A 23,551-nucleotide genomic window follows, 5' to 3' on the forward strand; every position below is an offset into this window, starting at 1 on the left:
GAAACCAGTCTTGGCTCAAAAGAGTTAACTGAAGCAATAATCTGGATTATCCGGAGAAAAGAACTGGATTAAAACAAAGTGCTGCGCAAGTCCCCCAAAATAGCACAGCAAATACACAGTAAACAAACACAAGGGCTGCAGGGAAGAAAGCGTAGTCAAACAAAGGTCAAAGCAAACCAAATTCAAAGTAGCGAAATCCCAAAGTCCATGTAGTCAGTGTCATAGTCAAACCAATCTGAAGTCAAGGAAGGGAAAAGTCAGCACTCACGGGAATCCAAGCCGAGTCAAAACACACACGAATGGAAGCAGTAACCTGTAGATCCAGGACCCAATTCCAACACGAAATAGGCAGCAACAAGAACCCAGTGCACGATCCAACTCCCCATTTCAGAGCCTACTTTATCTTACACATTATCTTCAGAAGATGAACCGATCTCCACCCCGTCGTTATCCCTTGCAGCTGTTCTTGATTCCCCGAGTGAACTCCTATTTCCATCCCTCCAACGTTTCCATCTTCTGTCAAGACTTAGGTCCCCCCAAGATTCAGCCATATTCCCCGATTGCCAATCCTCATTACCAGAAAACCCCACGAATGTATCACTGGATGTTGGTTCCGCACATACAGCTTGTACCTCTTTTACCTTAGTCCAGTCCAATGCGTCATATCCATCTTCATCACTCTCTAACCCATCACCCCAAGAGAAACCCAAGAATGACTCCTCATCTGTGGGCACATTAAGTATATCCTGGATCCTCTTTCTTTGTTGCTCTCATCAGACTCCTGCTCCTGAGTAACCCATTTTCCCCTTCTAGTGTCCACACTACTGGTAGCATCGCTACTCGTAGGCTCCACTACAACATTATATTTCAATACTACATCTGGCACTACTCAATCTGCTTTTTACTATGGAGCAGACTTCACTCACATTATTTTGCAAAAATAAAGTCCCACTGAAATAGAAAGAAACCCCATTAATAATCCTGAAACAGAACATCATATTATAATCTTCAGGCAGGAGAATGAAATCTAAGTATCAGGCATAAAGCTAAGTAAATATGAGTAAGAAGATTTTCATCTCTCCAATTCCTTATATAGGGTTTTAATATGATACAATTCATTCAAACCCATGGGCCATACCATCAGTATAACACAGTGTAAAGACCAGTTTGTTTTAAATGTAGGTGATAGTACTCCCCTGAGAAAGAAATTTTTGAATAAGGAAGAAAAGGATAGAAGATTGTTCAGTACCCTCTTTTCAGAAAATAGAGGCACCTCAACCAGGCAAGGGGAAAGATTACTGTGTAGATGAATATAATATTCATGTATATATAGTTTTTTGCTTTCAAAAATGAATGCAAAAACTGGGTCTATGGGTTAATGTACCTGTCTCCCAAGTAACCACTTCTGGCTTTTTGTAATGTATGCTAAAATATTGACAGTCATTTGATTCTTCTTCACCATGGCAGAAAGAGTCAGCGATTCTTTTAGGTCACTGGGATGAACTAAGCTCCTTCCCTTCTGAGGTGCTCAGAGTTAGGAGGAGATGGTTATTATTATTATTATTATTATTATTATTAGTAGTAGTAGTAGTAGTAGTAGTAGAACTTATATCCTACTTTTTCTCTGCCAGAAGATACCCAAAGATAGTTTGCAGTTCACTGACACATTAATAACAGTTTCTCTGCTATCCAATTATTCTATATGTTTTTCTTGAAATATTTTAAGATAATTGATATTTGAATTGATAAGTAGGAAAGTTTCTAATCACATGCATTCCACTATCATAAATCTTTCTGTTACCTATCATTGGTACTAGGAAAATTATGAGTAACTTCTCAGGCAGCATAGAAAAGCTGGATAAGAAAGGTAACACAAGGTACATTGTAGAATTAATGTAGTTCAACACAATTACTCAGTGTTCTACAATTATGGGAGTTATAGTGGCGAGGTACCAACACTGTTTGGCAGAGAAGAATAAAGACCTTGCAAAACTATAACTCTCATGATTCCACAGCATTGAGCCACGGTAGCTAATGTGGTGACAAACTGCATTATATGTGGAGTAGATTGTGCACATGTTTGTCCAAATGTGATTAAATTTCCTCTTCAGTAGTTTTGAAAACAAATTTACTTCTCCTAATGATAACTCTTAGCTAAAATTACAGTTGTTTCATATTAACAGAATTGTTTCTATTGCAAACACTGTAACTATAATAGCACAAGATGCCAGAATGTTTATCTAAAATATACTTTAATCTCTGCCTATAAAACATTTAAGACTTGTCCACAGCATTTCAATGATATCAGCTGGATTCCTTGTTTTCAATGTTTAATTTGATATTAAGCAGAAAATTGAATATTTCATGTATGACTCCCATCAGCTCAAGTCACCTTTCTTATATGCAGAATATAAAAGTGAGCATGAAGGGTAATATAATTTCTCCATTAATCATGCTTTTTTTCTTTTTGTTTCATTTCAGGCCAGATCTGTTTGATTGGGACACTGTGGTTTGCCAACAGTCAGCTATACAGCGATTAGACCATGCCTTCAACATAGCCAAACGACACCTGGGAATTGAGAAACTGCTTGATCCTGAAGGTTAGTACAAATCTGATTTTGTTTGTAAGCTGTTTCCCTTCAAAGATTATTGGAAAAAGTTTATTTTTCTAGCACCAGGTTTTCCACTTCCATTTTCATAGTAACACCACCTATATTGGTTCTAATGTATTTCTCTAGAATTCAATCTGTTCTTTAGTAACACAGAATAATGCCTTCTCAAATCTTCAAAAGGTTCTGAATTTTCACTTCATTTTTTTACATTTTAAAGGGTATATTCTGGCTTATTTACAAGATAATATAATAGCCTTATTTGAAGGTGCTTGGGTTTGCTGTTATTGTTTTCTAATAGACGGTGCATTTTAAAACTGTGAATCAAGTTTTCAGTTACCAGACAGTTATTCATTTTATATTAGAACTTCATCCAGTTGTTTTATATTAATTTCATGTGTTTATTTGTTTTGATGAAAGTGTTTGGAGTAAGATTTGATTTTTCTTTATAAATGTACAGTTTGATTTCAATCATTTATGTCCCGGTATTAAGGTTTTACAGGGTGCGGCAGCATAACTTCCTTTTTTAAAATGTGTGCCATTCAGTCGGTTGAAGACGTAGCGGAACGCTAGTGGTCTCATTCAAGAGGTGGGAATACAAAGTTTTGTCCTGACATAGTTCAGTCGCCATCATGCATTAGAACAGTGAGGAGTGTACTTTTGCCGTTGAGGCCTACTTTTCGAGTGGATGTTCTGTGATCGCAACCCAGCGCGCCTTTCGGAATCGCTTTAATTTAGCCCCATTGGCCCCTGTCCTGGACCAGAAATCAATTGTGACATGGGTCACTACATTCAGACAAACTGCAAGTGCGACAAGATGAACTGGAGTCCTTCGGCCCATTAGATCACCTGAGAACATTGAGACAGTGAGAGCTTCAATGTTGCGATCACCACAGCGTTCTGCACACAAACATTTGTCTGCTCTTGGACTTTCCAATTGTTCTGTGAGGAGAATTCTTCATGATGATCTTCATTTCCATCCTTACAAGATGGTGATTGTGCAGGAACTTTCTGAACATGACTTCAATTCTCGGAGGAACGCGTGTGAGGTTCTTCTCAAAGTCGTTCCTGAGGACGCTATTTTTATTTTTTAGTGATGAAGCCCATTTTCATTTGTGTGGATCTGTCAACAAACAAAACATGCACTACTGGGCTGACAACAATCCTCAAGAATTGCATCAAAGGCCTTTGCATTCACCTAAAATCACAGTGTGGTGTGCAATTTCCTCAGCTGGTCCCTGGTTCTTTGAGGAATATGAAGTCGCAGTGACAGTGAATTTGGACCGGTATGTAAACATGTTACAGAATATTTTCCCACGGCTAGATGAATTGGACTTAGGGGACATTTGGTTCCAACAAGACGGTGCAACTGCACACACTTCAAGAGCATCGATGGCTGTTTTGAGGGAACACTTCCCAGAGCGCCTCATCTCAATTAGGGGGAATTTGGAGTGGCCGGCCTGCTCTCCAGATTTGGCCCCTTGTAATTTTTTCTATGGGTTTTTTGAACTCCTGTGTTTATGTGAACCATCCAAGGACCCTACAAGATTTGAAGACCAACATCCAGGAAAAAATTGCCAACATAACGCCTGCTATGCTGACAAGAGTCATGACAAACGCCAGAAATTGGTTTACTCAGTGTATGGAGAATGGGGGACGTCACCTACCTAATTTGATCTTCAAAACTATGTAAAACAAAACTTTAGGTATGCACCTACATTATAAAAAAATTCTGATTCATACAATGGGTTTTATTAAGTTTTGAAAAAGGAAGTTATGCTGCTGCACCCTGTATTAGGGGCCATGGTGGCGCAGTGGGTTAAACCACTAAGCTGCAGAAATTACTGACCAAAAGGTTGGTGGTTTGAATCTGCAGGACAGGGTGACCTCCCAGCTTCTGCCAATCTAGCAATTCAAAAACATGCAAATGTGAGTAGATCAATAGGTATCACTCTGGCGGGAAGGTAAGGTCATTCTATACATTCATGCTGGTCACATGACTTAGGAGTCATCTATGGATAATGCTGGCTCTTTGGCTCAGAAATGGAAATGAGCACTACCCCCCAGAGTTGGACTCAACTAGACTTAATGTCAAGGGGAAATCTTTACCTTTAAGGTTTTTCCTTTTTGCCTCTGATTTGAGAAGGCAATTTCTTTGAGCAAAAAGCAAACCTATACAGAATGTTTTGCTGGTATTTCAAGCTGTAGCTATTGTTTTGCTTGTACTAACAAAGCATGTGTGTGTGTTTCTAGCTTGTCTCCGAGACTGTACAACTTAGGTGATTGAAACTTGGCATGGTTTCTGAGGGGAACCTGCAGTATGTGCCCGGAGGTTATTTTGTTTTAAAAATGAATTAATGAGTGTTATTTAATTAAAATCTGTGTGAAGCTTGGAGTATCATTTTTAGATACTGGGCATGCACCATCTTCTTTGGAGCATGGCGGGATGAAGGCCTGGGAGATTTGTTTCTTCACAGAGCCTGCAGACAATTCTATGTTGTGCTTTTTTTCCATAGCCCAGAAGTTTTCAATCAAAAGACTTTGTGATCCCTAGTTTGGGGCCAAGTGAGTAAAGAAAAGAAAAAAAAACCTGAATGAGTAGGAGGCAGAAAGCCAATGAGAGAGAAAAACAATAGGGAGAGTTAATAATGCCTCATGATATTTAAAGAATGCACAATAATTTTTAATTAATTAGAAGAGGCCCAAAAAGTTCTTTTTTAAATCCAGTGCTGTCCTTTTCTCCAATGTCAATATTATTAGTGAGAGACAGCAGTGTATATGTGACAAAAATTGTTCCAGTTTGATACTGGAAATTGATTCGAAAGTCTAATCAAGCCCTCATTGTCATTTATTGTACCTCTGTATATGTATATATAGAATCATAGAATCATAGAATTGGAAGAGACTTCATGGGCCATCCAGTCCAACCCCCTGCCAAGAAGCAGGAATATTGCATTCAAATCACCCCTGACAGATGGCTATCCAGACTCTGTTTAAAAGTTTCCAAAGAAGGATCCTCCACCACACTCCGGGGCAGAGAGTTCCATTGCTGAATGGCTCTCACAGTCAGAAAGTTCTTCCTCATGTTCAGATGGAATCTCCTTTCTTGTAGTTTGAAGCCATTGTTCCTTGTCCTAATCTCCATGGAAGCAGTAAACAAGCTTGCTCTCTCCTCCCTGTGGCTTCCTCTCACATACTTATACATGGCTATGATATCTCCTCTCATCCTTCTCTTCTTCAGGCTAAACATGCCCAGCTCCTTAAACTGCTCCTCATAGAGCTTGTTCTCCAGACCCTTGATTATTTTAGTCACCCTCCTATGGACACATTCCAGCTTGCCAATATCTCTCTTGAATTGTGGTGCCCAGAATTGGACACAATATTCCAGGTGTGGTCTAACCAAAGCGGAATATAGGGGTAGCATTACTTCCCTAGATCTAGCTTCTTCCTGCACAGTATTTTCAGCCAACTGCTCCCACAGCCTGCAGTCACACAGACACTTGAGCACATGCCTGGCCATTATCAGTTTTACCATTGTCTTTCCCCCAGTCTAGATGATATTACAGACTTACCACAGCACACGGTTATATCTTGTCTTAGCAGACAGGTTCTTTTAATTACATATAGCCTTCAACGAACAACATCACAGCACAAAGGAGAAATATACATTGTACATGACTTCCTCATATACAATTCATTTACACATAGCAATCACCAATTGGTTCCCAACTCATTGACTCAACTCATACCCAGGATTGCATCATTCACAATCACCTGGACTAGGCCAGAACACATTCCCCAAATGAAGTTCTATATACAGTCAATGCATGACTCAACATTTCCAATAGAAGCCTATTAGCAGTGCATGATTCAGCTATATTACATTACAATACATTGTAAAACCTGACACTTTTTTTGCCGCCACATCACATTGTTGGCTCATGTTTAACTTGTTGTCCACGAGGACTCCAAGATCTTTTTCACACGTTCTGCTCTCGAGCCAGGCATTGTCCCCCATTTTGTTTTTTTGCATTTCATTTTTTCTGCCTAAGTGGAGTATCTTGCATTTGTCACTGTTGAACTTCATTTTGTTAGTTTTGGCCCATCTCTCTAATCTGTCAAGATCATTTTGAATTCTGCTCCTGTCCTCTGGAGTATTGGCTATTAGGGCTGGGCGGTTTCGTTTCGTTAATTCGTAATTCGTTAATAATTCGTTAATTTTTTCAATTACAAAACGATAACGAACCATTCTGGAGCAATTATTAAAAAAACAAATTTTTAAACACGTTTTGTAAATGCTTCGTATTTCATTATTGTATTCGTTTCGTTATTGTTCTGAGGTCGTTTCGTTATTATTTCCGCATGTCTGGGCCAGTTTTATGGTTTAATTAGTGAAAAAAAAATTATAATATCACACCAACAGTCAAGAACAGAGGGAGAGGGAAGCTTCCAAAGTTTTTGGAGGTTTTTTAGCGTATTTCGCGGTCGCGTCCGCCATTAACGAATCGATTCGTTATTGTTTCGGAAATCGATTCGTTAATTTTTTACCATTTACGAAATTTCGTAAATATCAAACTTTTTAAAAGGAAAATTTTGTAATTATTTTAAATATCGAAACAAAAAAACCCCCCAAATACAAATCGATTTTAGAAACAAATTTTTGCGTTGTTACCCAGGCCTATTGGCTATCCCTCCCAATTTGGTGTCATCTGCAAACGTGATGATCTTGCCTTCTAGCCCTTCATCTAAGTCATTAATAAAGATGTTGAACAGGATCGGGCCCAGGACGGAACCCTGCCGCACTTCGCTCGTCACTTCTTTCCAGGATGAAGAGGAAGCATTAGTGAGCACCCTCTGGGTTCGTACATTTAACCAATTACAGATCCACCTTACTGTAGTTTTGCCTAGCACACATTGGACTAGTTTGTTTGCCAGAAGGTCATGGGGGACCTTGCTGAAGGCCTTACTGAAATCCGAGTACGCTACATCCACGGCATTCCCCGCATCTATCCAGCTTGTAACTCTATCAAAAAAAGAGATCAGATTAGTCTGGCATGACTTGTTTTTGATAAATCCATGTTGACCACTTCCTTAACAATCTTTTCCAGAATCTAAACCTCTTATATGACTTTTTCATGCTGTTCAAAACTGGATCTTGTACAGTACACTTTCCTGTCTTTCAAATCCTTTTCTTATTTGTTAGGCATCTATTTTCATTGATTTCTGTTTTGTCTTTCAATCTAGAAGAATGTTTAAGTTGTCTTACATTAAGGAAAAATCAAATACAATTACCTTCGGAATGCTTCAGTCCCTGCTTGTTTCTAACAGAGCTCTTCAGCAGAGTCTTTCCCCTACAAAATTCAATATGCTTGCTCTCATTGACTTTATGCCCTCACAGTTTTACTTGTTGACAGTTGGGTGGTCTGTTGCATGTCTCTGTTGTTGTCCTTACTCCTCAAGTCTGGAGAAGGCTATTAGTTACCTTAGCCAGGGTCCTTCTGGAAAAGTTACTTTTTGGAACTGTGGCTCCTAGAACTCTGCAGCCAATATTGCTAAGGATCAGTGCTGGGCGGTAATTCTAAGAAATGCATTCCACAAAAAGTAACTTTTCTCAAGTTTACTTATCACTTTTAATGTTTTAGTGGCAGGAAGAAAATTTTGAAAAAGTTTCATCAAAAAGCTGAAGAAAATTATAAGCTTTAATTACATTATATGCCATAATCCCCAATAACTGTGTCCATCCAGAAGACAGAAATACATTTGAAGATCCATCCAAAGAGCTATTTGAAGTAACAGAAAAAAATCCATCCATTCTTCATGAAATGGAAAGTGGTTTGAATCTTTAGGCATTTTTGTAAACATAATGTCTTGCATTGTATGAATGGCTTTAGTAATGATTGAATGTTCATTCCAATGCCATTCAGCAATCCAGGACTTTGTTCCAAGTCTTTTACATTTCTGGTAACTTGGTTTAAGAAGCAGGACTTGACCCTGCCTTGGGAATGTAAGAATGCAGCTGGCTTTGAAATTTTTACTGATTTTCTACTGCTTCTCTTGGAAGCTTTCAGGACCTGAATTTAACTAGTTGCTTATAACCAATCCTGTTTAGCCATACCGTCACATCCTGCTGCTGATTGCATTCCTCCAGGCAATTTTCTTTCAGAGCTTGCACAATTCTCTTTTCTACATGGTTCAAACTGATTGGAGGCCAGGAATTACAAGCTTTCCATGTAATTAGAGTAAACATAAAAGAAACATTGAAATCCAAATATGCAGCGAGTGGCTGCATGTAATCTTACTTATACAGATAGGCACATGCATTGCACTGTGTTATCTTTGTACATCTTTACGGATACAAGCAGTTGTTTACTAAATGGCCATGCCTGTGAACTTACTGTGATGTGAAGAGAACATATATGTTTGTTATCAAGATAAAATATTAGTTAGTGAAAAATGTAACTTGTCACCATCTCATGGTGCTAGACTATAGACCTTATAACCTAACCCCCACCCCTATTTTAAAACAGTTACAATCCATTTAGGCAATGGAAAGTGACAGATCCCATCCCATTACACAGGTGGACTTCCTGTCTGCCCATAATAATTTGTTATGTAAACATTAGAAACAGTCCAAAAAGGGAGGTGGGAAAAATGACTCGGGGATCATCTCAGGAGTGTAGGATCCATGCTATTCAATTTCTAAAGTACCAAAAACACATGTGATGAGAGCTGTCAGAATTGCCTAGATTGAGTTGAATAGCATGACATGGGCAAATAGGCTGTCTATAATAGGCACATTGACAGTCGCCTAACTAGCGATGAGTCTCTGCTACTCTGCCATAATGCTGCTCCCCAGTCCTTTTTAATTTTTTTTAAATTAAAAGTAAGAAATATTACAACTTTCTTAGATTGCTATTTTTCTTTGACTTTAATGTTACAGTTCAGTCATTCACAATGTCAACATTAGACACAATTCTTTTAAGGAGAGAGGGTAGGGAATCCACTTGCTCATGGGATAAGGATGAAATATTTAATAACAGGTAAACCATTAAATTCAGATTTCATGTGATAAGTTATGAATACAGAACATAGCGATTTGCAATTCTACAAGACTAAATGCCACACTTAGATGACACTACCCCCCCCCCCCCATACACACACACACACACACACACACACACACACACACACACACACACGGGACAAGGTCCAATGCCTCATCTGTTGATTACTTAATTAAGTAAGTTTTATCTGCCATCACATAATTGAACTTCTGGTCATGCAGCAAAATATCTTCTAAATCTTTTCCCCAGAACACTCCCAGATTTTGTCAAAACCACATTTGAGATAAATGTGGTACTATTGAAGTGCTCTTTCATTTAGTAGCTACTAAAGGAGTAAGCAGATGTTCTACTATGGGTGAAAATGTGGGTATTGCCCCAATGAGAATTCCCTTCCACTTGAATTTTTTTCTGTCCCCAATTTTTAGGATTGTAGTAACATAAGACATATCTTGAACTTTTTGGAATACAGTTTAGAAATACAAAGAAAAAGGAGCAAGGAAACTTTCCAAGTGAATGCAAACACAATAAGTACAAGATCTAGGTACAAACAATTTTTCCAGTGTCTCACTCTGCAATGCTAGAAATGGTGTGGAGGAGGATGCTCAAATTCCACCAGTTACACCCCCTCAGTACAACCCACTAAATTTGTAAGCTACCACCACTAAGCACAGTTTTTGGTAGTGTACATAGCCAGGAGAGCCAATGAGGGGGAAAGTGTACGCATATCTAAGGCACATCATTTAGCGTTCATGGGAATAATATTGGGCAAAATATTAGTACACATTAATGTCATCTTTTCAATTGTCTTATGATAAAGAATATTATTGTCTAATGATGCATTTTGCAAATTCACATGCAATTTCAGAGGTTCTCTTCTAATATGAAGATCTCTTTTTATTTTTAGCATTTTGGTAATGCAATACTTACTACGTAACTTAATGTCTCCTTTAAAACCTCTAATACTTACCATGAAGTATTTTATACATAATTAAGTTACTAACAGGTCAATTGGGCAATAAGAAATAAGCTCATAAATATCAAATAAGAAAATGTGTTTAAATGAATCTTTAGCTGTAACACAGCTTTGAGGGTTTTTTTTACATAGTCTTTTTTTTTCTTTAGTGCTACTTTATTACTCCATTTTTCAAATTACACCTCTCAACAAAACACCTCTCTTAACACCTCTCAACAAAAGATTTTCCCAGGCTCAGCCAGGCCTTCAAATGCTAATGAAGGTGGTCAGTTGAAACATTCACACTTAGCTCCAGCAGAGAAGAGCTCTTTGCCCCACCCCAGCCATTCCACAGATATATAAACCCATTGTCCTAATTCCAACAGACCTCACTACCTCTGAGGATGCTTGCCATAGATGCAGGTGAAACGTCAGGAGAAATGCCTCTAGAACATGGCCCTATAGCCCGAAAAAACCCACAAGAACCCATTTTTCAAATTGTTTGTTATAGATTTCAGTGCAGTTTGCTGTTGTTTGCTTTTGAAAAAATTATCACACTAGTTAATAGTTGTTCCTTAAACGTATAAAAGCATATGAATATGAAAAGGTAGAGAAGTATATGGATAAATGTGGCATTGATATTTAATATGTGCATGTGTCTGGGATTTCATGCTTCATGAGTTGATTCTTTCTCTTCTCCTTTTTAATCCAGAGGCTAATCCATGAATAGTACTTGTGGGTTTTTTTTCTGGAATTTTCTTTATGATTCTCAGGATAGGAGATTCATTAATTACTATGACATTTACAGTTTCAGTATCTCATTGGATGCACTATCAAATGTTTTCTTACATCAGCTTTCTCCTAATAACAAGAAAGTTAGTGAAAACTTCAGTTTTCAAAGATGTTCACAGTTTGGGACTTTATTGTGTGTGCAAATATTGCACATTTCATTTTTGCATTAAAACCAGTATTCTTTGTACAAGAAATAGGCTTTTCTGTTCTAATAATGGCATTAATTTGCAGAAACATTATTTTCTAAGACAATGTTGTAGATGGCAAGTCTTTTGTATTTGTACTTTCCTCCCCCAAAAGGAAACAATTTTTTCTGCACCAAAAATAATATAGAAGTCCCAAAAGGTAAATAATGTTATCAAAGTCCTCATAAGAATATAGAATCACTCGTTTTTGAAATGTTTTGAATTTTCATTCTATCCATAACTGCATGAATACAAGATTTCTGAACTTTGTGTTTGACATTTTGTTGTGAAATTTATACTCTTAGGCCATGATCCTGCAGTTGTGCTGTCTTAGACCTTTGTGTGCAAGCATTATACAACAGTGTAGCAGTTCAGAGTGCTCCCAGTCTGATGCTGAAGCACACTGTTCCCTGTCCTTACTGCCACCATACCAAGCTGGCCCACTCACTCTTCTCTAAAATCCCACAAAGGTTCATACAGTGGCATGCCTCAATTCCAATTTCCCATAATTTTTGTGATTCCACTTGACAAATTTTAAAAATGTGTACAAAAATGCATGCGTTTGCAGGCTGGTGAGTGATGTAGGATCACTGAATCATACAATTGAAAGAGACCTCCAAGGGTCAGCCAGTCATAGCCCATGCTAGAGCAGGAATCCACAGCTAAAATATCTTAAAGAGGTGGGCATCAAAATTCAGTTTTAAAAGTTCCAGCATAGGCGAGTTTGCTGCATTCTGATACCATCTATTACATTGTCAAACAAGTCTTATGAGGAAGGCTTTCCTAATGTTTATTTAGAACTGCTTTTCTTGAAATTTAAATCCATAGATTGAGGTTCTATCTACTGCAAGAGCAAAAAAAGCCTACTCCATTTTTCAAATGAAAATGGAAGAAGTGGGAGTGGACAGCAGTGGGGAACACTTTACTCCATAGTGGAAATGAGGGGCATGGTCTGACAACTGGTTGAGCAGCAATATACAGTCATGTTGACAGAAAAAAAAACATTTTGACTTTTAAAAATGCACTATGTTTAAGAAAGATGAAATATTTTACTGGAATAATTATTCTCTACTGAAATGAAAACAACCAAATGAATTTTACCAGTCATGTCTAATTTCTTTTTTTGAAAATGATTAAAACACAACTAATAGAACAAAAATAGAATTTTGAAAAGTGCCTTTTTGTAATTATCACTGAAATGATTGCCAATAATAATAATAATAATAATAATAGCAAGAACATCTGTTCATAAAGCATGTCACATATCTGTACATGCCATATGCTTTTTCCCCTTTTGCTTACTTGCAATTTTATTTAATTTCTTCACTGTACTGAACTATTCTAATTTTTTTCCAGATGTTTCCTTATTAGACATGCCTGATACTTAAGATGGTGTTGATCTCCACATTAATTGTTGATAACCTAATAGAACCACTGTCAAAGTGATAGTGACATAGCCCTAAAGGCCCCATTGCAATTTTTATATTAAAAATGTACCATTTACAATTGATGTTAAGGAAATGTTTATTATTCTCCTTCCTATAATATTCTGCTTGAAATACAAACAGTAGTTACTTTTTTGTGTAAACATTTTATCAATGACGAAGAAAGCTTGTTTAGTGAATTGCATATAAGCAAAGTTATTCAAGTATTTTTCAACATTTCATTCAACTAAGACTGTGCTGGTACATCTGTACCAGGAGCTCCAACTTTAGTTTCTTTCTATTAAATGTTTGTATGCATTCCAAGGCTTCAGGGATTTTGCAAAAGGTGACTTCCCATGGTTTGCAGTCATGGGGCAAGCCACCTGTCTATCACTGTTAAATTTGGATCCGCCCCTTCTCCCAGGGACATGGGAGGAGAGGGAGCCATTTTTAGTTAGTCTTACAGAAAGAAACCAAGCTATAGGATGTGGAGTAGCTTCACCAGCAGAAAAGCTTCACTTCTTAAGGAATTCCAGGGAGAACAGTCTCAAAGCTCTGGCAGGGAGCTTACAGCCTCTCAGCCTTACAGCATCTGAGGAAAACAGTCCTAAAAGGTTTCTTAAGAAATTCCGGGGGAAAGCAGCTTTACAGACCCAAAGAACTCCAGCTGGAGAATCTGCAAGCCTTTACTGGTAGGTCTACTCGGTGCTCAAGATGCAGTTTGAATCCGATAGTAGAACCCACATCAGTAAGGCTTAGATGTAGACAGCCTGGGAGAGGTTAAAAAAGAGTTTTCCTCTTAAAGTGAAAGAACAGTTAACGAAGACAGTTGCTTGTCCCTTGAGGACAAGAGTTAAGAAGCCACCAGTTGACTCAAAGCCTTGAAGCATTTGTTTGACTCATTGAAGATTTGAGAAGTATCTGTTTAATTTGTTCAATAATAAAGGACTTTGTTAAATCATTAAAGACTCTAAGTACATTTCTACAGGAAAACCCTTGAGGGCCTCTCTTCGAGGCACCCTGGCTTCCCGCTGGGCACAAAGTGCACGTCCTATTCAAAGTCAATTGTTACAGATCCAGCGTGTGACAGAACAAGGACAATTAGGATGCTTTCCATTAAGCCTAGTAATAGATCAATCATAGAGTTGGACAGCCCAGTTATGCATAAATGTGCACTTAAGAGAGCTGACTCATTTTGGTTATGTCATCTGCTTAAATACCCTCTGAGACTATTCTAACATCTCTTACATTAAATAAGTCCTCCTTAATGCTTAGGTGGAATCTCAGAGTAGTTAAATTTGGTGATTCTATAGTGTATGTTCACATGTGTTTGTTTTTCAGAAAGATATCAAACATATTGTTTTAAAGATTGATAGCCAATTTCAGAATATAGAAAGAGGCATCTGAATTTGCAGAATAGACACTTGCCTTTTGACTCCCAAAAGTCCTCCTAAGCAAACCTGTACTTTGTGCCCAAAGATTTTGTAATCCTCAGAGCAAACTGATGAGAAGAAAAAGAGGGAGGCATTGCCGAAGAACTCTCCCTGTTAGTCTCACAACACTGGATAGTTTACTTAGTTGTACTAGCACATTTCAACATGGATGCGCTTCTTTTTTCTATTCTCTAAAGATTTTTTTTCAAATTGAAATAAGATGCAATGCTTTACAATGTTTCAAAAATCTTTTTAAAATGCATTTTTATCCATTCTTTAGGGTTCCCACCAAAATTTGACCTGAAACAAAATATGAACATAACTTGGCATTTGCTCCTCAGGCAACACATTTATTTTGATTCCAGCAGCAGCCTTGCCAAAGGCATTGTAGAAGGATAGGGGAACAAAATAGATTTGAGGAGGAGCTAAGCACGAGATGAGCTCTGCCTTCCAGCAATTGAAATGAAATGGTCCAAATTATAATTGTGTTACTTCTTCCCTGCTCTTCCAGTTTCTTTCTCATTGTGCATTAGCTTTATACCTCAAAATTTTAATGAGATCAGAGTAAACTATTGCAAGAGATAATACAATAAAGTGGCCTTTTATATTGACTTAGAGTGTAATCCAATACATGAATGGTTTATATAGCTTCTTGTGAACCTTTTGACTGAAGAGCAAGACAATAATACTTTAAATCAGTAAATCCTATTGAATTCAGTCAGATTCATTTCTGAGTAGATATTATTAATAGGCCTGGGTAACAACGGAAAAATTTGTTTCTAAAATCGATTCGTTTTTTGGGGGGGGTTGCGTTTCGTTATTTAAAATAATTACAAAATTTTCCTTCTAAAAAGTTCGATATTTACGAAATTTCGTAAATGTGAAAAAAATTACAAAACATTAACGAATCGATTTCCGAAACAATAACGAATCGATTTGTTAATGGCGGACGCGACCGCGAAATACGCTAAAAAACCTCCAAAAACTTCTGAAGCTTCCCTCTCCCTCTGTTGTTGACTGTTGGTGTGACATTATAATTTTTTTTCACTAATTAAACAAAAAACTTGCCCCAGACATGCGGAAATAATAACGAAACGACCTCAGAACAATAATGAAACGAATACAATAACGAAATACGAAGCATTTACAAAACGTGTTTAAAAATTGGTTTTTTAAAAAAATTGCTCCAGAATGGTTCGTTATCGTTTTGTAATTGAAAAAATTAACGAATTATTAACGAATTACGAATTAACAAAACGAAACCGCCCAGCCCTAATTATTAAATGTTCTAAAAGTGTTGAAATTATTGCTATTTTATTTTTTTTCAACCTTTTCACTGTTTTGTGAGATTATAAGTTCACAATTTATTGAATCCCTTTATTTTAAAAAGAGCAAAACATCTCTTAGGAATGCATTGCACATAACTCAGTGACATTAAATGCTATAAATGACATTGTCTTTGAAATATTAGATTTTTATACACCTGAACATTGGGATTATTGGTCATTAAATGTCATTTTATCCATTTTCCCTAAAGTGATTAGGTTAATGTTTATCTTTTTGTGGCAGAGAGTTATGATGGTTCTTAAAATGGAATTAAAAATTAAAATGGTGTGTTTGTGTATCATATATCATCTCTAGTGTTATACGTTTAGTTGTGAAATTATGTAATTTTTTCACAATATTTATTTAATTTGTTACACCAAGCTAAACACAAATGAACAAATTGCTTTTTCTACATGGACCGATTGCAGTCCATATAATCTTTCCAGTTTCTTCATCTGCTGCTTCTCTCGTTGCCTTCGTAGATGCACTGTGCTTTATTTTTCATATTTTCTATCCCAAGCAATATAATATTAATCAATGTTGAAAATCCACAGGGGGGAGGGATTTAATATTGTGTATCTGCTTATTGTAAACTATGAGTTTCAGATTCAAATCTTGGAGTCTTATTCTTTCGTCTTATAAAAACTCATTATTTCTGTAGGAAAGCAAGTATGCCAGAGAGGAAAATATGATAGAAATTATGTACAGTAAAAACAAAATGGGTAAAGATGGGGGCAGAAGGATCCCTTGGTCTCAAAGTGTTACTACTAGAATACATTAATGAACCTGAATGCTGAAAGATTCCTGAAAGATAAACAACAAAGCTCTTTTTTTTTTAACTTACCAAGACAAGCTATGAACTATGACCACCAGCTTAGTCAACTCTCAGGGGGAATTGGACAAATTCATAGATGAAATTTTGTTTCATCTTATTTTGTTAATTCTGCCTTGTTCCCCGATCATGTTAGATATCTTCCATCTTCATAATTTACTAGAAACACCAAACCCTGCTTCCTTAGTTTGACATGGATCACCTGCCTATTTTCCCACAAATCTATATAGTTTCATATCACAGTAAATTAGCCTACCCTTTATGCTTGCAGGCTAAATTTTCCTGTTCTATTCCAGTTTTGTCTCATGGTCTCTTCACTCATGATTAACATTGCAATTTCCCAAATCCTACATCAGTATTTTCTTCTCCTATAAAAGGTGCTATAGCAACTGATGTCTGTAGGAGTGAAAAATAATCATTTTTATTCTACATAAATCTATATTATACTTTTGTTTGGTGGAAATATTGCCACATTGATTTACATTGGCCATTGATGAAGACTAATAATAATAATCATTATCATCATCATCATCATCATCTTTATTTTTAACCCGCTCTCTCACCCTGAAGGGACTCAGGGCAGTTTCCAAAGGCGAAAGATGGCAAACATTCAATACCATGTGCAATAACACTACTTTAAAGGCATTTGGCTTCTGTTTAAATGAAGAATTGTATGAAACCTTGGGCTGTCTTTTTTTAAACAAATGATTTATGCACTACATAAATTCTCCAATACCCATACTGATATTTATAATGCAGACTATGTGGTTTTTATTTGAATAATTGATTGTTTTAATTATTTTATTATATACTTTTACATGAATGTTCCTGGGTGGGTTTCCATGGTGAATGGAGGGAGCAGAAAGGAAAAAGGGGAGGAAAGAGAGTTGAGGGATGTAGGATGGTGGCACCAGAACAAGAGAAAAGAAATGGAAAGGGGCTTCAGCACATGCTTTTATGATGGCACCACTCTTATTAGCTGTCCAAGAGATCCAAATACCACCCACCCTCTTTCTCCTGCTCCCTATCACATCCTCTTCCCCCCACTCCTGCCTGAGTGAATAAGAGAGTATGACTGGGTCCAGAAACTTCACCAGTTTCATTTCCTCCCAGTGTCCAAAAATTTGATTGCTGACTATGCCTGACCTGACTGAAGACAGCTGAAGATGGTCATGGTGTTATCAAAGTCCTTATTTAAAATTACATAGAGTAGCAATGGAGGCAGCAGTGAATAATTTGTGAACAATCAAATCCATGAAAATTAAACATTCAGATGTGGTGGAGTGACTGTTTATTGTAATCATAGAAATAATTTTACACCTTCTGGCTGAATTGTTTTAATGAATCCCATATGATAATGTGGCACAATTGTGGGAGCTTGGAGGTGTAGTTTTAATTATTTTTGAATTCTGAATATAAAGTCTTATTGATGCTAAAGTTCAAGAGAGCAATTTGGATTATACAGGATGAGGCAACATAACTTCCTTTTTTCAAAATTTAATAAAACCCATTGTATGAATCAGAATTTTTTTATAATGTAGGCTCATAGCTAAAGTTTTGTTTTATGTTTTGAAGATCAAATTAGGTAGGTAATGTTCCCCATTCTCCATTCACTGAGTAAACCGATTTCTGGAGTTTGCCATGACTCTTGCCAGCATAGCAGGCATTATGTTGGCAATTTCTTCCTGGATTTTAGTCTTCAAATCTTGTAGGGTCCTTTGACGGTTCACATAAACACGGAATTTCAAAAAACCCCATATAGAAAAAAAATCACAAGGGGCCAAATCTGGAGAGTGGGCTGGCACATTTAAACAGTGCCATGTGCTTTGCGAAGACCTTCTGGAACTTAGCTAGAAGTAGAGCTTCTGTTTGAAATGCTCTCGGCAAACGTTGTTCACTTTCTGGTAGAATGTGTATATAAGAGGACATTTTATTCCATAGAAATGATTAGTACGCACTCATATACGTCGCGTAGTGGCCCATTCTTATATAAAGTCCCGCAGCCATGTGTGCTTTCTTTCCCATGGCATCAATTTTCCTTCCTTCTTTGTCTGATGGTGTTGGGTTTAACTTTTTTGGTTTCTGACCATGGCCTACTTTGTCTATGACAGTATTCGGTTTCGATGGTCTAGCTACCCAATCTGCAGTGAATAAGTCAATCCGGTAAAGGTTGTCTATTCTTTTGGGCATTGCAGGAGCTTGCGATGGAGAGCCCTCTGGCATTTTTGTGAGCTTTAATAAATAAGGTAAGGCTGGAAGAGCAGTGTTTGTATTAGACTCCTGCTGGTCTGCTGGAAACATGGGGTCTTCTACTGTTTCTGGTGGTTTAGGGTTTGGCAGATCCAGTGTGTGAATCATTCTTGTCAATAAGGATGCAAATTTTGTGTAGTCTTCATTATTAGATGCATTTGTTTCCTTTGTCTCTTCTGGGTTATTTGGACTATCATCTGAAGATTCTGATTCTTCTAATTATTTCTGGTTGTGCATCTGCTGGTATTGGATTTTCCACAGTCATTGGTATCTGAATCTGTATCATTGTTTGTTTAGATTTTTTAGGCTTTCTATGCTTCAATGGTAAAGCTCCAGTATTTATTTTATTACTTGTATTAGGGGCTGTGGAGGATGGCCATTTCATGGGCATTGGGGCTCTACAGAAAAACATTTGGCCATTAGGGGCCATTTTCCAGAAGCCTCCTTGGTTTTAGAAAGGCTGTGGAGGCATGCACTGCCCATCCATCCAAATAGAAGAGGAGAGGGATACACTTCTTTGGCTCCTCCCCCTTCGGTACCGCTTCCTTGTCCTCGATGGACCGGAGGAGTAGCAGAGGCCTCTGATGGAACCTCTCTCACTATTGGGACCTCTTTGTTATTTATTTCGGTAGGTACCTGAAGGGTCGCCCCTTCATTAATATGTATATTATCTTCCATGTTTGCCGCAAGTGCCATTCCAAAACCGCTCAAAAAGTAGGCCTCAATGGCAAAAGCACGCTCCTCACTGTTCCAACGCATGATGGTGACTGAACTGTATCAGGATAAAACTTTATACTCCTGCCTCTCGAATAAAACCACTAGCGCTCCGCTACATCTTCAACCAACTGGAAAAGGAAGTTATGCTGTTTCACCGTGTATTACATAAATTCATGATAAATGAATATAAATGTAAAATTATGTGTATTTCTCAAACTCTTCCAATAAAATAAGCTTTTGCTTTGGAGCGTTGGTCTGTTGAGCCACAACTAGAATTAGAACTGAAGTGGTGTTATCATTCAGGTCAAGAGCCAGGTTCCACAGAGCATATAGCCAAACAGTTATAATCCCGAGTGATTCTAGTCCAAGCAATGTCTCATCCTCCTGGCCCAGAAGCACCAAGTAATGCACTAGATCAAGGGGTGTAATTAGGCAGCTTGAGTTGAGATTTCTAGGGCTGAGCAACTGATTTGGTTGAATGTCAAAAAACTAAGTGCATCAGAGTGGTTCAGATGCATTTGTGCAAGGTCCAGATTGGAATAGAATAGCTCAAATTGGTTCCAGGACAAAACAGTCACTGAAAAGAGCACTTTTTACCAATATGGTATTCTGCACTTCAAAAAGGAGCAGAAAGCTCCAGGCAGAATATCCCACAAATGATCATATAATGAAGATAGCTGTGTAAATCATGTATTTCCTGAATCTGAATAAAGCAATATAAAAAAAACCTTTTCATATAATGCATTTAACTTTTTGTGTATTTTGTGTATTTATTTACGAGTTCTAGTTCCATATAGCTTGCTGAGGTATAGGGCAAATTGATTTCTTCTTTTAGAAGATGAATTGTTTGTTAAGCAAGTATTTCTTGGGATTTTTTTTGTCATTGCTGTGTAAACTGATTATAATAGTAGTCACTAAATAGGTGGATACAACATTGTTTCTACTGTTAATTGATGTAGTTGGCAGTGGTTAAAAGGACATTTGTCAGCGTTAGCTATAGAATTCAAAACAAGCTTCTACAGAATATTAATAAACTATCCATATTCACTGAGTGCATCTGAATGACAGCTAAATGTGTTGAGCAATTGCAAAGCTGTTTGTTTGTGGGTTTTTTTACTCTAAAGATTAGGTTTTCTGATTATGGTACAATGAAAAAAAAATAATTATTTTGCTCCAATGGAGCAGTTAATGTACTACAGAATGAACTGATATCCTTTCTCCTTTTACGAAATGGCCTTTCCTCTCCTTTCAGACATACTTAGTGGCTTGATTGCATGCAAAATTTAGAGGAAGGTTAATTGTACAAATGAAAATATATTGCTGGAGCTGACGTGAAACCCAGGTTATGATAAATACTCAATGACAGTTGTTTCTTTAATCACTTAACACTTTACACTTAATCTCAAGATCATATTTAAATCAGTGAAATACAAACAGAAAAACAGTTACAATTTGCATGCAGTATTAAGTCTGTCAGTGAATGGGGAAACTGTTTTGAGTGCCAAAAGGAAACACATTGAAATCATTGGGAGCAGATTGTTAGACAATGATTCTATAAATTGTACAAGAACTTTTCCATAACTTTTAATGGAACTGATAATCAAGCAGAGTATTTAAAAAAATATATGTTTCAAAACTGTAGCATGAAGTAATGTTATACTTTCTACTAGGTTTGTGCCCAGATCCTCTTTAAAAATGGCCTTTGGCTTATTTATTTATTTACCATATTTATACCCCACCCTTCTCACCTCAACTGGGATTCAGAGCAGCTTACAAAAGACAGTTTTTGTGTGTGTGTCAGGAGCGACTTGAGAAACTCCAAGTTGTTTCTAGTGTGAGAGAATTGGCTGTGTGCAAGAACATTGCTCAGGTGATACCCAGATATTTTATCATACTATGGGAGGCTTCTCTTATGTCCCTGCATGAAAGCTGGAGCTGACCCCGCTCCCCGTATTTGAACTGTCAACCTTCAAGTCAGCAGTCCTGCCGGCACAAGGATTTAATCCATTACACCACTTGGAGCTCCTACAAAAGGCAGTGATTCGATGCCACACAAAAGATACAGACAGATAAAATAACCATATATAGTAGAACCAAGAAATTAAAACATCTAAACACAACATTAAAAACCAGTTGTCAAAACCACATAATCCAAAGCCATAGTCCGAAGTTGTTCCATTTGTCATTACACTTTACTGTATGCACTTATTGCACTGAAAAAAGATTTTACTGCTAAACACTTGGTCCCACAACCATATTTTTACTCTCTTTCTGAAAGTTAGGAGTGAGGAAGCTGATTTAATAGTCAGAAGGGAGGGGGCTTATTCAGCTTATTCAGATACCTGTAATGACAAGGGCTCTATAGCCATGTTTTTTCAGCCACAACAGAACAGTGACAGATGAAAAATGGCTGCTTTTGGATTCTTTTTGCTATGCTTGGAGTGTGGAGAGGGAGGCAGCACTCTAGAAGGGAAAGGATCCCAGAAAGGGGTTTTTATTAAGCCCTTGCCTTAAACCCAGGCCTTCTTGAAAGACAGAAGGAAAAGGATCCCAGGAAAGTGGTTTTTCTGAAATCTGAAAGAGGTACAATAATCTTAATGTTTATTTATTTAAATAAAAAGGTGGCTTTGTCTTTGATGTTTTCATTTTTATCATGTGGAGAAAAAGTTATTGAACATGAATAAATGACTTAATAAAACATTAGAGAAAACATTTCTAAATTTAAATCCTTTTTATCTGGCAAATCACGTATATACTGTATCACTCCAGCATACATATTAGTTCTTACTACAGTCAGACCTCCACATTCATTGTGGTTAAGGGCACAGGACCCCTGCAAAAGTGGGGGAAATGAATTAAAAAGAGAGAAAAAAACACATCTCGGGTAATCTCCAGGGTGTCCAGTGTGATTAAATGGTTAACTTCCAGTTATGTTTCTGGTGACAAAAACTATATATAATGGTGCATCTTCCATCAATTTAAACTGAAACTGTTACTGGAGATGTGCCTATTTTTACAAAGCTAAGAGTAGAAAACATTGTTTTGAATTGCGTCATTGTGTGTTGTTATTGTTATTCCTTTGTTTTTTGAGTTATTTGCTGCTGTTGTTGTTATTGTTTTACTATTGTATTTGGGCTCAGCCTCTTGTAAGCCGCACCGACTCCTTCGGGAGATGGTAGCGGGGTACAAATAAAGGATTATTATTATTATTATTATTATTATTATTATTATAAAACACACAAACACATTATCATAATCTTTTTAAATAGATTGCTGAGCAGACTTGACATGATTAGCATGTCAACTCTTCTATAGTTTAAATAATTTTAAAATGGTAGAAAATCAGCAGTGACTTTAATGATCTGGCTAACTTTACTCATCTAATGGTTTCCCCCCAGTATTGTAACCTTGAAACCTGTGACTACTTTGAACTGCTAGAAAGACAAATCAATGAGGCCCAGAGCAAATAAAGCATGAACCCTTCCTAGAAGCCAGAATCACCACATTATGGCTATCATACTTTTGCCATATCATAACATAATGTGAGTTATGAGAAAGGTCTATAATTTTTGGTAAAGCAGGAGCCAAAAGGAAAAAGGGAATATTGCATTGCACAGCTTTAAATTTGCATGACTCTTGATTGAGAGGGTGTCTCTGAGGTCTCTCATTTATTGGCTTGACATAAAATGAAGCTGAATTGACAGCAATTAACAACAACAACTTTGAAAATTAATATGCTGTTTTATGAAGTACCATTAGTTATTTTTATTACAGCCAGCTGCTTCTCATATAATTTAAATGCCTGTGTATGGGGCAAATACATTTTTCTCCATTTCATAACCTCCAAAAGTCCTCTAAGTGTTTAGATGGAACTTTATTGATCTTTCTTGTACTAATTAACAGATGTAGTAACTGAAAAAACCACCCTTCTGTATTCATCATATGGTATGCTCACCAACTGATGATA

General features: G+C 37.1%; 1 protein-coding gene across 15 annotated transcripts in view; it reads left to right on the forward strand.

Moving 5' to 3' along the window:
* The window catches only part of DMD (dystrophin), a 1,568,405-nt gene that overhangs the window by 505,659 nt on the left and 1,039,195 nt on the right, over window positions 1–23,551 (forward strand). For all 15 annotated transcript variants that reach the window (XM_067466757.1, XM_067466754.1, XM_060770144.2 and 12 more), the window contains exon 7: window positions 2,482–2,600. In XM_067466757.1, coding sequence (XP_067322858.1) covers window positions 2,482–2,600 — 119 coding nt within the window. The remainder of the gene's footprint in view (window positions 1–2,481; window positions 2,601–23,551) is intronic.

This window comes from Anolis sagrei, chromosome 3, assembly GCF_037176765.1.
Source record: "Anolis sagrei isolate rAnoSag1 chromosome 3, rAnoSag1.mat, whole genome shotgun sequence".
In the NCBI taxonomy this organism is placed as follows: domain Eukaryota; kingdom Metazoa; phylum Chordata; class Lepidosauria; order Squamata; family Dactyloidae; genus Anolis; species Anolis sagrei.